Source organism: Fragaria vesca, linkage group LG1, assembly GCF_000184155.1.
Source record: "Fragaria vesca subsp. vesca linkage group LG1, FraVesHawaii_1.0, whole genome shotgun sequence".
NCBI lineage: Eukaryota > Viridiplantae > Streptophyta > Magnoliopsida > Rosales > Rosaceae > Fragaria > Fragaria vesca.
The window spans coordinates 9,865,033-9,880,312 of NC_020491.1; the positions used below are offsets into that span (position 1 = coordinate 9,865,033).

A 15,280-nucleotide genomic window follows, 5' to 3' on the forward strand; every position below is an offset into this window, starting at 1 on the left:
TCTCTCTCTCTCTCTCTCTCTCTCTCTCTCTCTCTCTCTCTCTCTCTCTCTCTCTCTCTCTCTCTGTTTTTTTCACTTTCTTTCTCAGATATTTTCTGTGAGTTCTCTATTGTTTGGTTACATTCGTGCTCTTCTGTCTTTCATCTGATCTCAGAAATGGGGAATTGCTTGATGAGAAGCAATAGCAGGGTTTCTGCACAAGATCATGAGAAGCATGATGAGCCAGCCGAGAAGGAAGCAGAAGTGATACAGCAGACAGTTACTCCAATGTCGTCGGAGAAGAAGAAGAAGAAGACGGTGAGGTTTAATTTACAAGAAGATGAAGATGATGGTGGTAGAGGAATAAAGACTGGTTCGCATGATGAGTCTAAAAGTGGAGCTGTGAGGATTAGACTGGTGGTGACTCAAGAAGAGTTGAAACAATTACTGGATTACAAGAATGATTCGATTTCAAACCGCTCTTCGGTGGAGCAATTGTTAAGTTCATTGAAATCAAGATCAGGGAGGAGGGTTTCCACGGATCAAAATGGAGCAAGTACAAGTAATAATCAAAGTTGGAGACCAGTTTTAGAGAGTATTTCAGAGGACCAATGTTGATGATTTTGTCTCTCATTCTCTACTAATTGTAAAAATTAGTGTTGATTATATTTGTTGTGGCTACGGTTAGTATGTTAGTATGAGTATGACAATATCATAATTGTTTTACTTTCAATTTTTAGTTAGAATTAACCTCGGGATGGAAAACTGTTCACTTGATTCATTTGTTCGCTCTGCAACTAAATCAAATAAATGTCGATAGAAAATCTGATATCGACTTGGCATAGCAATCACATATATTTGATGCAAATTATTATCAACAGGTTTTCCAGACGTTTTAATAATGCATATTGTGAACATGAGCGTCTAAATTCATCCATCTTGCATGCTAGCAATATACTATGAAGGTGTGACCAGAGTTGATAATATTTGTAACGTGAATTCAATTTCCAACCTTCACCGCACTTCATTGGAAACAATATTTGTTCCACCCAAAAAAATATCAAACTGCAGATATCATCTTATTTGGTTTTTTGTTTTTTCTCTAACATGTTCGTTTCCAAGATATTGGAGTAAACTAAACTATTGTAATTTTTTTATTTTGCTACTTTTATTTCGAATGCACTAATAGTCATTTAAATTACTCATTGATTAAAATGATTATATGCACATAAATGCATGAGTAGGATATTGATAAAGGAAACCCCTGATGTTTTATAGTCGTTTGATTGAATTACTCGTTGATTAAAATGATTGCATGCACATAAATGCTTGAGTAGGGATATAGATCAAGTGAACCCCTGACGATTACCTCGAACATTCATTGCAAACTCAATCTTAAAACAATAATTGTGAGGTTTTTAAGCCAGGGAATTGGTTTAAAACAAGGATGAGGCTGTTTAGCCTCTCTTTGTAACTAATCCCTTCTCTATCAATAAAACTGTTCGTCTTGTTTCAAATAATAATAATAAACAAGGATGAAACCTTATCTGCTGTGTGTATATATATTTGACAGTTTGAGAAAGGAACGATTAATCATATTTGTGTGTTTATACTGAAAAACTTATTTAACCGGATATGAAACTATAGACAGTATGTTACGGGTAACTCACTAATTTTAGGAAGATGTTAATTGACATAATTCATGTGAACGAAATGGGGTTTTAAGATAGAATACAACGCTTTCTAATCTTTCGTGTCATAAAAAACGCTTTCTAATCTTCAGTGAATGATGGGACTCAAGTGAAACTTCTTTGAATTGGTATCAATACGCGGGATGCTGTTGGTGATTGGTTTGTACCAAGCAGTTCAACCTTCCCGGTCAGCTTAACATGCTCAACCTCTCTAGCAGGTAGAGCAGGTGTGATGTTTGCGCAGGTACAAGGTTCGTCTACTCTAATTTTTGAGACACACTGCGCTGGTATAATGTATTTGACACTCAACGAAATTATAACTCAAGCAATACACAAGACCAATAATAAGATAAATGATTGCTTTTGGCATGAAGACTAGCTTATAACAGCAGAGTAAGAAGTGGTGTTAAGAAAACAAAATCATGTTCAATGCCATCGACAAGTAGAAAATGCTTGGAATCAGCTTCGCCATGAACAAAAATCACATTGATGAGGTTAAAACCCTGCCTATATCACATGGTGGCCTTAAAACCCCAAGGTATATATATTGACTGCTTAAGAACAAGCAACAATCTGAAGAGGGAAAAATTATACTACGCGGACTATTGTTTTTACCCTGTTAACAGACCAACCAACATGCCTAAACAACCCGGGCAGTGCTTGAATGAATTTCAAAAAAATACCTGTCCCTTGAAAGGGATCTCTTCCAATTATTCGAAACTTTATTTTGCTTCCTCACATTTTACAATTGAATACGCTTGCATGATGTGGAGCACATCCTCTGAAACAGCGATTCAATTACTGCTTGCTCAGGTTCCTTATCACATAGGGAAGGATACCTCCGTGGTTGAAGTAAGCCAATTCCACCTGCAGAAGGCAAACACAATAAATTATGAAACCACCTTGAAAGAACTTCAATAAAGAAACCGTTCACATAACACACCATTTGCGCAAAAGATGATGAATTTGGAAGCAAAAGAACGAAAAGTTACCTCAGTATCAAAGCGCACTGTGCATACGAAAGACTTTCCACTGTCTGTAGTGACAGTCACATCTTGGCCGGGCTTTATCTCACTGATGTTGCTAGGAAGGTCAATGGTATAACGTTCATGACCAGTCAATCCTAGTGTATCTGCATCCTCGCCAGCTTTGAAACAAAGTGGAATAATACCCATACCAACCAAATTACTGCGATGGATTCTCTCAAAACTTTTAGAAATCACTGCTTTAACACCCTGTTGCACACCAGAAGTTGGTCAGAGAAGTGACCACAGCAATAAATAAATTCCTTAAGTCATTTGAAACACTGCCATAAACAACTTACCAACAACATTGGGCCCTTGGCAGCCCAATCCCGGGAGCTTCCACTTCCATACTCAGCACCAGCCAAAACAATGGTGTCCTGCCCAGCAGACTTGTATTTCTGGAAATACAAATACATTTATTGCAAAGATTTAGTCAACAATTTGTTTCAAGTAACTATTCTCATAGAATCTATTGTTTAAAATTCTTCATGTTTTACAATTAAGTTCAGTTCTAAAGGAAATGGCCATGATGGTGCCGCCTCTTGTTCCAAAAAATAATGCAAGTCCCTTCATCAAATTTTACCAAAAGAAAAGTATATGCAGCAGAAGCATGACAAAATGCCATTTGCAACAAGATAGATTTTGGAGGACCGAACAGTAGCAAATATTTGAAATCATGGTAACAAATCAAGGGCTTAAAAAAAAGGAAAAGAAAACAAAGACAGTCAATTAATAAGTTCAAAAGTGAGACAAAACTAGAACCTCCGGCAAACATTTGGTGAAAGGAACTCACCATTGCAGCATCGAAGACGGAGAGTTTCTCTCCGGAAGGAACGTGAACTGTTTTAGGACCCACTTCTCCATTCAATAGCTTATTGACAAGGCGAATATTGGCAAAAGTTCCTCTTGCCATCACTTCATCATTGCCACGACGACTTCCATAGGAATTGAAGTCCTTGCGATCCACTCCGCGTTCAAGAAGGTACTTTGCAGCAGGACTGTCCTTGTGGATGCTTCCTGCTGGGGAGATGTGATCTGTTGTAATACTGTCACCAAAGTTTAACAGACAGTAGGCATCCTTCACTCCATGAGCACCAGGAGGATCCATGGTCATGCCCTTGAAGTATGGGGGCTCATGAATATAGGTTGAGTTAGGGTCCCATGAATAAAGTTTAGTTTCTGGAACTGATAGCTGATTCCACATGGGGTTGCCTTTAGTAATAGACTCATAAGTGCTTCTGAACATTTCTGGCAACACACTGGATTGCACAACCTAGAAAGAAAGAATAAAAAAAAAAACCAATCATAAGTACACTTCATGACCTAAAACATTTTCACCAATAAACAGCCAGAGTAAATCTAACTTTTAATCATATACCTGGGCAATCTCTTCTGAAGATGGCCAGATGTCCCTAAAATAGACGCTCTTCCCGTCCTTGCCTGTTCCAATTGGCTCCTTATCGAAATCGATGTCAACCTGCAACATGATTGATGGTGAATCATGTGAATTAATGGTTTATTTGATGAAATGATTGTGCAGACGGTCAAATTATAATTCACTCATGCTATGTAGTTCATTAATAGGGAGAACAGGCAGAAAAAATTTAATGAACAGTGATTCAATACAACATATCATTCGATAAGGAATAATACCAACTCCCAACATTCATAACAGTGATATAAGAGACAAACAAGGAGAACATTCGAGGATTATAAAATGCGATAGCCAAACAACAATTCATTTGTCACAAAATGGATTTTGGGGGATCCAAATGAAAATGGAGCTCAGACACTGCTAGAAATGAAAGTAAATCAATTATCCAGCTCTCCTGACTCAATCACAGTCTCTTGGTATATAGTGCTAAACACTATTGACTATTCCCTTTCTCAGAGTGCAAAGAATCACAGAAAATACGAGTCTATTTGTTCATAGGAAGTCACCAAAGCGAAGAACTAAATAAGTAAATTGCTCTTGGAGAGGTTGAAGGGAGTACCGTGCCAGCAAGGGCATAAGCAACCACTAAAGGTGGTGAGGCAAGGTAATTAGCTCTTGTCAATGGATGTACCCGGCCTTCAAAGTTCCTGTTTCCAGAAAGCACAGCAGCTGCTACTATGTCTGTAACAGAAGGAAAGAAATTTAGAGGCACGAGTACAGATTAAGTAGCAAAGAGTTAAATATCAAATTGGTTCGTTCAAATTGAAGTTACCATTTTCGGTTATGGCAGATGCAACAGATTCATCTAAGTCCCCAGAATTTCCAATGCATGTTGTGCATCCATATCCAACAATATTGAAACCCTGTTCATTTAGATACTTTTGCAATCCACTGCATCAAATAAATCAAAATTCAATTGACCATTCGTAATGATAATGTAAGTAGCAACATTTTCTGCGCAGAAAACTACCTCTGGAGCAAATATTTTGTAACAACTCCGGAACCCGGTGCAAGACTTGTTTTTACCCATGGCTTGACCTGAATTGTTGGTGAAACAATAAACCATTACAAAGAGAAGTTTGAATATATATATATATAGTGAGAGAGAGAGAGAGAGAGAATGGAGATGGAAGGTGCTAGATGTTAACTGCAAGGAACGCTTACCCGTAGACCAAGATCACAGGCCTTTTTTGCAACAAGAGCAGCCCCAAGCATAACACTTGGGTTTGATGTATTGGTGCAACTGGTTATGGCAGCAATGACAACACTACCATGCTTAAGCTCTGCTGGCTGCCCATGGAATGAAAACTTCACCTCTTTGTCTTGTACCTCTTTTGGTATAGCAAATCCCTGCATCATATAGTAATGTGATTTAGATATGATGGTAGACAAATTCCAACTGCATGGTTATCGGTGAATATCTGAAATCCACATATGATATGCCATATCACTACAAACTCAAGATAAAGACTGTATGTCCATAATCACCTCAATCCACACCTCAGACTCTCTAACATCTCACTGAAAATTTACTAGCAGCACAAATAGTTGCTAAGGTTCATATGTAAGGAAAATGGTGCTCATAAAGCAGATATGAGTTTGATAAGTGGCAGGAGATTAGCTTTAAATGCAACAGCAGAAATGATGAGGAACTTGCAAATAATGTTTGATTTCCCCATCTCTAAGCAAGTTGCAGCTATAATGTAACAGTTGACTATACTGGGATTACTAGGTGACAAAATCAACAACAGCAAGTTAAGGAAAATTATGATTGTATAAGATCACTCTAGATGGTGATCCTTAAGGAACCTAAGGTGAACAATGCCGATTATTCATGGGTCAGAATGTCAAATAACAGAAAAATAAAATAGAAGGATCAGGGAACATTAATCAACAACTCACCTTGAACCCAACTTTGTTATCAAGACAGGCATGCCAGTCAGCTTTCATATCCTTCAAGGTCACACGATCATGAGGTCTGCCAGAAATACCAAGTATACGTGAATAAAAAATAAAAGTTTATAAAACTAGAGAAATTTACACGTGAAAGAAGAAGCACCTCTTTGGTCCGGAGATACAGGGCTCCACTTGTGAAAGGTCCAATTCCAGGTAAGATGAGTAAACTCTTTCTGATTCAGGCTGACATAACAGAGAATTTTGTCAACATATGATTGTACGACTAAATTCAGTAACTTATAACAGGTGAGAAAAGTATGATTTTACCTCGTTATAGTCAACAAACAATTTATTTGCCCGGAGATAACCTTCAATCATTGCCACCTATAATTGAATAAAAGAGGTCACTTATCTGAAAAAGAAAAGAAAACATTTGGGAAGCTAATTGCCATAAATCATGTTATATGGTAAAATACTTACAGTTTCATCAGTTCTACCAGTCAATTTGAGATATTGTAAAGTGACATGATCTACTGGGAAGAAACCCATGGTTGCACCATATTCAGGAGACATATTGGCAATAGTTGCCCTGTCAGCTAAAGATAGTTCACCCATACCGCCCCCTACACGCACATACCAAAATCAAACGTCATAAATAGCCACTTTAACAAGTAAATCAATCAATGCTAGAAGTAAACCTTGAGAGAATCAAATTACCATAAAACTCAACGAATTTTCCCACAACTCCATGCTTCCTCAGCATTTGTGTGACAGTCAAGACCAAGTCGGTAGCAGTAACACCATTGTTCAACTTTCCAGATAACTTGAATCCAACAACTCCAGGCAACACCATGCTCATGGGCTGTCAGTTTTAAGGCATAAACAATTAGTAACAGTTCAGAAGAGTGTCAAGCATGCGAGTACGCATCAATAAAACTCCTGACACAAGAAGCAACCCCTGTGCTTGTAAATTTAAGACTTGACATACCTGACCAAGCATAGTAGCTTCTGCTTCAATACCCCCAACTCCCCAGCCAGCTACTCCCAAACCATCAATCATGGTTGTATGGGAATCAGTTCCAACCACACTATCGGGGTAGAGTAAGCCGTTAGTGTTGAACACAACCCGTCCAAGATACTCGAGATTAACCTGAAATTAAGACACGTCAACTAACTCCACCCCAGATACATAGTAGTATAAATAAGCAGCATTCAAATTGTTATATAATTCAGTATATCGATTGTTATTATAGAAATGTAAAGTGATAGGTCCTGCCATCTGAAGTTTAAACTTAACTTGAACTACTTTACCTGATGAACAATGCCAGAACCAGGTGGAACAACAAGCATATTTTGGAAAGCAGTAGACCCCCATTTAAGGAAAGCAAATCTCTCCTGGTTTCTCGAGAATTCTAGCTCCATATTTGCCTGCACTGCATTTTCTGATCTTGCAACGTCAACTTGAACGGAGTGATCAACAACAAGATCAACAGGAACCTGCACAAGTGTGGAACATTTACTAAGAAAAATGCAACAGTGCACAAAAAGGGTACAACATACTAAAATTACTTTTACAAGTTGATTGAGTTAATATTTGAGAACACTGATCACAAACTACAGACAAGTAACTTCAGTACTATGATTTGTGACAGTTCATAATAAAAAGTCCACATACCAAGGGATTGATCTTGTTCGAATCACTGCCAAGATTGTTCATAGCATCACGCATTACAGCAAGGTCAACCACAGCTGGCACTCCAGTAAAGTCCTGGCAACACAATCAGGGAAGAAGTTATTAATACCAACAACAGTAGTTGATAACTATGTGTACCAAACTGTTGAGTGTTGACTTTGCAAAGAGTAATTCAACGCATGACGTAGAGTGAAGTACCTGCAAGAGTACACGAGCAGGCTTGAAAGGAATTTCAACTTGCTTTGGAGCAGTAATCTCCCAATCAAGAATCTTCTCAACATCTTCCTTCTTGACTTGGAAGTTGTCACAATTACGAATAGCAGATTCAAGCAGGATTCTGATAGAGTACGGCAACCTATCTGTTAAACATCCACAAAAACGTTATCATCAATACAAAAACAACCCTAACAGAAAAAGAGAATCCATCAACAAGTACACAAACAAAATTACCGATCCTCGGGTCTTTCAGTGAAGTAAGGCTATAGAACTTCCCATACTCGCCGCCTCCAGGCTTCGGCAGACTTGTCAAATGCTCCTTGAACGGATGACTTTCCGGAGCTGAAACCACACGAAGTTGAATCAGTCAGTACACAAATTATCTCATCATTCAAACCTAAAAATAGCAACCGTAATCTCGAAAATTTCAGATCCTAAGGTACCAAAATTCAAATCAATTCCACTCCGAAATGAACACATACACGAAAACCAGATCAAATTCACTATAATTTCCATTTCATTTTCTCAGTATCTAAGAAGCAAAACAGTCTACGGAACTAGAAAGCACAGCATCACACAAAAATCGAATCAAAATGAAACTCCGAGATGATCGGAGCAATCAGGTGGATGCGTACCCATGGTAGCGATCCTACGCTGGACGCGTTCAACGACGGGAGCGATGGCCCTGATCTGAGAGCGAAGCGTGTAAGGAGCGCGCCAATGGACGCCGTGGCTCCACCGAGTGGCGGCGGAGGAGCTGAGAAGCCTTTGAGCGGTGAAGCTACGCGGCGAGGCCCGAGGCGGTGAAGGCAAGAAGGTTCTGGAAAGAGTGGAAGTGGAAGAGGAGAAGAATCGTGCCCTGGAAGCTCTGAGAAGAGCGGAGGCAGAGGAGGAGGCTGTGGCTATATACATGGCTGCTGTCAGTGGTGACGAGGATCACGCATTCATAGACGATAAGGGTTTTGGATGATTGGAGAGGTATGGAGGAGAGGGATGGAGGAGAAGAAAGGAGAGAGCGAAAGGGGGAGGAAGGCGTGTGGAGACCTAGGGCTGTGTGCCGCTTCTAGAAGGAGTGGGGAGGACTGAGGAGGTGAGAGAGAAGGGAGAGGAGGGTTTTGTGAGGTGACCTCTTTTTAATACTGCTACTGTCCAATCAGGAATTTCTCAGTGATTGATTTTGCTTTTTTTATAATACGGACTGGGAATTTTTTTTGCTTGATTTTCCGGGGGTCTATTTTTGGGAAAACTTCGCATTTCTTTCGCGAAATGAGAATCTTCTTGTGTTGATTGAAAATGTCAATCTATTATTCTTCTATAGATAGATTGATTCGGAGACGAGAGTTAAAGCCAAATACCAAAACAACTCATCTGCATTGATTATGAGTGTGGTGAATCGGAAGGATCATGACCGATTTAAATATCATGTCTCGTTTATTGTCAGACCTGATATAAGTTTTAAAAATTGACCGACTCAAGGTTTAGAGGTTAAAATTTTATTTATAGCTTAAAATTATCTCGAACGGTGTGGTGTGATGACTGTGATCCAAGAATAAAAATATATAGTCTAGTTGTGTGTGAACAAATTAATAAAACTCAGTCAATTAATGTTTTCATGAAATCATATTGCATGATATATGAATATAGTTTTTAGCCAATCTTTTCAACCCTAAAAAAAGAAAAAGAAAAAGAAAAAAATCGTGTTGCATTATATTACCCATTTCACGTTTACATTGTTTGTGAGATTTGAACTCAAGACATTTTTAATATCAGTTAAACTAGATAACCAATACATCATAATTCACGTAAATTTAATTTTTAATGTTTCGTTGCTATGTAAATCCATGGTATCATTTTATAGGCTGCAATGATACAGTTATATATCTTTCTCCCGATCCATGCAATAATGCAGTTTATTTTTGGTTAGCTGCAAAAGGACAAAGCAATAATAATTTAACAAGAAAAGACAGATTCTGCCACTGCAACACAATAATAGCTTAATATAATGTGTGTTGTGTGCATGTTACATATTCCATCCTCTTGTTCCTTAATAAAAAAACGAAGAAACTTATTCATAAAATTAGGTTCCATGAAAGTTGACAAGTTCGATTCTTTCTTCTTGACCCCAAATTGGTTAACCTAGGCCATAATGCCATATGGCCCTTGTGGATATAGCACCCAATACCTTGCCAAGTTGCTCTTTGCTTTTTGCCACTTACGTAGGCACCGTTGGGTACACGTAGCATCATGGCCTCTCTCTTTTACCTTTCTTCATAGGCCAAGATTTGTGATGACAATTATCAAGATTCAGGTCAATGCAACGGTTGCAGTTTTCGTCATTGAAAATAAAATATAGGCATAGTGGAAAATTCTACGATTTATTTGAGATGGTTTTGAGAATTATGTAAAAATGCTTATGAAATCTCATTGTGTTATTTGTAATATTTTTCAAGTTCTATAACTGTTCTAGTAGCTCCTTGATTTAATCCTAGACAAATTCATATTAATAACATGGTATAATGTACATTTCGATCAATTATGAGGTTGATTTAACATAGTAGCACTTTGATTTAATCCTAGACAAATCCATACTAAGATAATGTGCTCTTATAAGGTTGGCAGGGTCCGTAAGCTTCAAGGCCTTCAATTGAATAAAATTATATATTATAGAGGCCTTGACAATTCCAGTTTTGCTTTGTCACATCACTCATATGAGCACGCGGGGTTTAGCTTTTCGTCTAGTCCAAAGGCTCCAGAACATATAGCACGACTCTAATTTGTTTTCATATTTTTTTTCAAGTGATTGTTGTTTTTGAAGTCACACAACTTTTTTTTTTAACAGTAAAAAAAAAAGTTGTGTGACTTCATTATTCTAAAAAAAATAAAATAAAATAAAATTGTGTGACTTCATCTTATAATTAGTACATCAATTACCCGCCATTACTCCCATTAGTATCAGCTGAAGTCTAGCACAAGAAACAAGGATGATCTTTTGTGTAGAGCGGGTTACCACATGTTTGATTAATAAAATTATTGTTTTAAAAAGAATGGACAAAAAAAGTAACGCAGTTTATATGAAGTAATAGGTAAAGTCTCACCACAAATTCAAAAAAATTCTTTTGCACTGGTGAGATGCGAGGGAAATTACATATTTAGTGTTGTGCCTAGTTGTTAGCATACACAATCGTTACTGCATTTTAAGAAAGAAAACAACGAATTTGTCATTTCTATTTGAAACTCTGATCATGTAATAACTTGGTGCCTCCCACAGACATTGTCAAATTAAGTCAAGTATTAAATGGTGTGTAGCTATGTTCAAGCAATATGTTTTGATGATTAGAACATCTTTAACAATGCTAGTCATATTTTTAGTCAAATTTTAGCTAAAATACATAAGTCTATACACATAAACTAAATTAATTTCTTCCCCTATCTCATTTTATTTATTTATAAGCAGTGTGAAAATATGATTCATGCACTAAACACGTAACCTACTAACTCATAAATAGAATAAATGCCTAATTGTCACATGATGCAATCATGAAATACATGTTTCCAACACTTTGACTCAATTTATGTGATTATACTCTGTCAATTCATACATAATTTGGTAAGTAATTTTTTTTATTATTATGAATCAATTAATAATTTTATTGCTTGACAATAATCATAAGACACATAACATCAGATGTCATTTTTTACCGAATTAGTTGTAATAGAAGATATAAGCACAAGACCGATACCTTCATTGTTAATAAGCTCGGAAAGAGCCGGCCTCAAACATAGGAAGAAAAAACCACACTACCTAGTTTATGAACAAGAAAATACTAACTGCCTATAGATCTCAATTAGTGTACACCTAGTAAACTAAAAACCAAGTATCATTACTGCCTTCCCATTATAAGGCAACGTAGCCTAATATCTACGTCTTGACGACACCCACCTCGACATCAGTAACTATACCAAAAAACAATCCCAGCCCAGGTACAATGAACAAGGCCTAAAATGGGCTAGATCTAGCCTCATGGTTGAGCCCAGATCTAGGTCCAAAGACTCGGGCCCAAACTCATACCAAGGCAAGACCAACCACATCACATAAGAGGAAGAGGCAGCCGCCATCTTCCAAACTTTTGGTAGCTCCATGCCAACCTCCGAACTCCGAGTTGCGCCGCCCCGGATAAGAACCCAAAAACCCGACGTTGCCGCCTGCCATGAAATCAGTCCCATTGGTAACCCTGCTAACCGAAGGAGTCTTCGACGCTGTCGCGACCTTGCAACTACCGTCCTCTTATGGACGAGTCAACCTCACAGCCACACCTCCAACCACAACAAATGCAACAGATTGTTGATGCAGAGCGCCACACTTGATTTATGTGATTATACTTTCTTTCTTTTTTTGGTTAACAAAAAGTTTAAGTGAAAGCTTGGTTACGCTACACAACTATCGTTAGGGCAAACATGCAACCTCAACCTTGAATGATTGATAGTGGACACGTACCTATCACACCAGCCTCCAGGTAGGGATTTCCACATGAGAATTTACATATGTCAAATCAACGAGGCATGCTGGTAGCGGAGATCGAACTTAGACGAGGTATCCACCACAAACCCGCCCTTGCCAACTGAGCCAAACCTCGTTGGTGATTTATGTGATCATACTTTGTCAATTCATACATAATTTGATAAGTTATTTTTTCTTTTTGAATCAATCAATAAATAAATTTATTGCTCAACAATAGCTAGCCATAAGGCACATTACATATGATGCCGTCTTCTAGCAGATAAGTTGTAGTAGAAGCTACAAGCACAAGACTGATACCTTATTAATTAATAAGCTAAGAGAGAGAGCGGGCCTCAAATATAGAAAGAAAAAGCCACACTACCTAATTCCCGAACAACAGAATATTGGTTGCCTATAAACCTCAATTGGTGCATGCCAGGGAAACTAAAAACCAAGTACAATATTATTGCTTTCTTCCCATGCTCAGGCGACGTAGCCTGAAAATCTACGTCTTGACAACACCTAACTCGACATCAACAATTACACCAAAAAGCAATCTCAACCCAGGTGCAATGAACAAGGCCCAAAATGGGCTAGATCTAGCCTTAGGGCTGAGGCCAGGCCTAGGTCCAAAGACTCGGGCTCAAACTCATACCAAGGCCAGATCAGCCACATCACAACATATGAAGAGGAAACCGCCATCTTCCAAACTTCTGCCAGCTTCATGGCAACCACTGAACTTTGAGTTGTGCCGCTCCGGATAAGAACCCGGATTTAAAATTCAAGGACATTCTTCGAGTGTAATTAATATGTTTTTTTGTTGTTGGTGATATTGACAATGAGTTACATTCAATATACCTGTACATTTGAAAGCAATATTACTTGTAAATCGTATGATAATTGAATTAGACAATTCATATCTTGAGCCAATGTATAAAATACCACATTACCGGTTTGGAAGGTATTGAATAACTCATATTTAATTACTTCTATATGGTTACCTGATATAAAGTGATAGCAGTCATTTCGATAATTAATCTAATAACATGCAATATTTAAATGTTATATACTAGAACACTGCATGGACGAGGCACATACTCGTTTTGGTTGCTCTATTTTGCTCGCTCTCGTATTGTTTACTTGGTTTACTTATGATTAAAGATAATATCATTTTGGCTCAACAACTTTTTATAAACTCACAACCTCCATGCCTAGTACTATTTGGTCTAGCGACATAGTCTCTCTTTTATAAGTGGGAGATCGTAAGTTCGACAAAACAAAGACTCGTTGTAGCATTTAAGTTGTTTAATTGATAAAAAAAAACTCACAAGCTCTGTTTAAGTGGCTGACATGACTTTTTTTGCATCAAATCAGTTAACTAATATCTTTCAAGTAGGTCACGGAGATCCGGCCACCGATGACACCCCTTTCACAATCCAAAAAAAAAAAACAACCGACCACACAGCCACGCGTCACCTTCTCACTCAAAGCAAGACCGTATAACAAAACAAAAACCCTATTGGACGAAGACCGAACCAAAAACTTGAAAATACAAAAAAAAGCCCTACTAGCCTTTCCGCGCCTCAAACTTCCTCTTTTGAAACCCTCATTTCCTTCTCCCTCCACAACTTCCCGCCTCTCTCTCATCTCTCAATCTCTCCTTAAGAACCCCCCAAACCTAACCCCAAATATCCTCACTCTCTCTCTTTCTCTCTAAAATCAAACCCCAACTCACTACTCTCTCTCTCTCTCTCTCTCTCTCTCTCTCTCTCTCTCTCTCTCTCTCAGCCATGAACCGCCGCGCAAGAACCGCCGCCCACCGCTCCTCACCCAACCGGTCCTCACCGTTCCTCAAGTTCCTCAAACCCGGAGCCCTAGCCCAAATCCGAGACTCGCGAATCAGCAGCTCCAGATCTCACAGAATCAACTGGATCTCCCAGATCCGCTCCACTCCGCCGATGTCTCCCCCCGCCGACTCCGGCCTACCTCAAATCACCGTCGCCGCCGACGGATTCCCTTGCTTCTCCGGCAGGATCTACGGCCCGAGATGCCCGCAGAGGAAGAAGCTCGTGGCGGGGAAGTCTGTGATGTTCCTCCGGCCGTCGAGTCCGGTATCCGACTCGCCTGATCCGATTATCGATCTGTTTAGTAGTGACATTCTTACTGCACATTGATATGATGAAATTGAATCCTTGTGGACATGGTGTAGATCAATTAATTTCTATCGGTAGCGATGTATGGTACTCCGGTGGAGAATTTTCTTAGATACAACTGAGATTATTAATAAAATTTACCAAATTGTTCTGTAACTGATGTGTTTTTTCGGTTTGTTAGTTTTCGGTTTTGGTAGATGTGCTTTGACTGTTTGGGATTACGATCTAACTGTGTCAGAATTTTGTAGAACTGTGATTGTGTTTAAGATGTAGCAAAATGTTCCATAACAGATGTTGAGGTTAGTGTTTAATTACTGACATGAACGATTTGATAATGAAATCATTGGGGGGAAATCTTATACAACTGAGTCGATTAATTAGTGTTTAAGATAAAGTTTGTAACTGATGTGTTGGTTGAATAGGCTAATATCTGATTTGCTGCTGCTCTCCGTGGTGCTTTAGCTGCTTGATATTATGAACTAAATTTGTTTTAGTTATGTGGAAACTAGTTAGAGTTAGCTTTGACTTAGTTCTTGCTCTTGTTTATGCTGAAATTTGAGTTTTGTATGCGGCAGTAATGGAATCTCATGGATGGTACTTTGGTGGAGAATTTGTTAGATACGTCTGAGATTATTATTGAAATGCACCAAAATGTCTATAACTGATGCATTTTCCCAAATGCTAAATTCTGTTG

The 15,280-nt window shown here is 38.4% G+C and overlaps 3 protein-coding genes across 3 annotated transcripts in view; 2 read left to right on the forward strand and 1 right to left on the reverse strand.

The window, feature by feature from the left end:
- LOC101291276 overlaps window positions 1-1,110 on the forward strand; it is a 1,280-nt gene extending 170 nt beyond the window's left edge. The window contains exon 2 of the mRNA XM_004287895.1: window positions 155-1,110. Coding sequence (XP_004287943.1) covers window positions 157-597 — 441 coding nt within the window. The 5' untranslated portion in view covers window positions 155-156 and the 3' untranslated portion in view covers window positions 598-1,110. The remainder of the gene's footprint in view (window positions 1-154) is intronic.
- Window positions 1,111-2,018: 908 nt separating this feature from the next.
- Window positions 2,019-8,847, reverse strand: LOC101291564 (aconitate hydratase 2, mitochondrial-like). The gene is made up of 20 exons (XM_004287896.1): window positions 8,571-8,847; window positions 8,170-8,277; window positions 7,918-8,078; window positions 7,702-7,794; window positions 7,338-7,523; window positions 7,015-7,176; window positions 6,744-6,888; window positions 6,507-6,649; window positions 6,354-6,410; window positions 6,190-6,269; window positions 6,033-6,108; window positions 5,295-5,480; window positions 5,101-5,168; window positions 4,903-5,021; window positions 4,690-4,811; window positions 4,074-4,172; window positions 3,489-3,968; window positions 2,995-3,093; window positions 2,663-2,905; window positions 2,019-2,537 (listed from the first exon to the last, which is right to left on the reverse strand). The coding sequence occupies exons 1-20, from the start codon at window positions 8,845-8,847 to the stop codon at window positions 2,469-2,471; spliced, it is 2,973 nt and encodes a 990-aa protein (XP_004287944.1). The 3' UTR covers window positions 2,019-2,468.
- A 5,376-nt stretch (window positions 8,848-14,223) lies between these two features.
- LOC101299426 lies at window positions 14,224-14,607 on the forward strand. The gene has a single exon (XM_004289121.1). The coding sequence runs from the start codon at window positions 14,224-14,226 to the stop codon at window positions 14,605-14,607; it is 384 nt and encodes a 127-aa protein (XP_004289169.1).
- The last annotated feature ends 673 nt before the right edge of the window (window positions 14,608-15,280 follow it).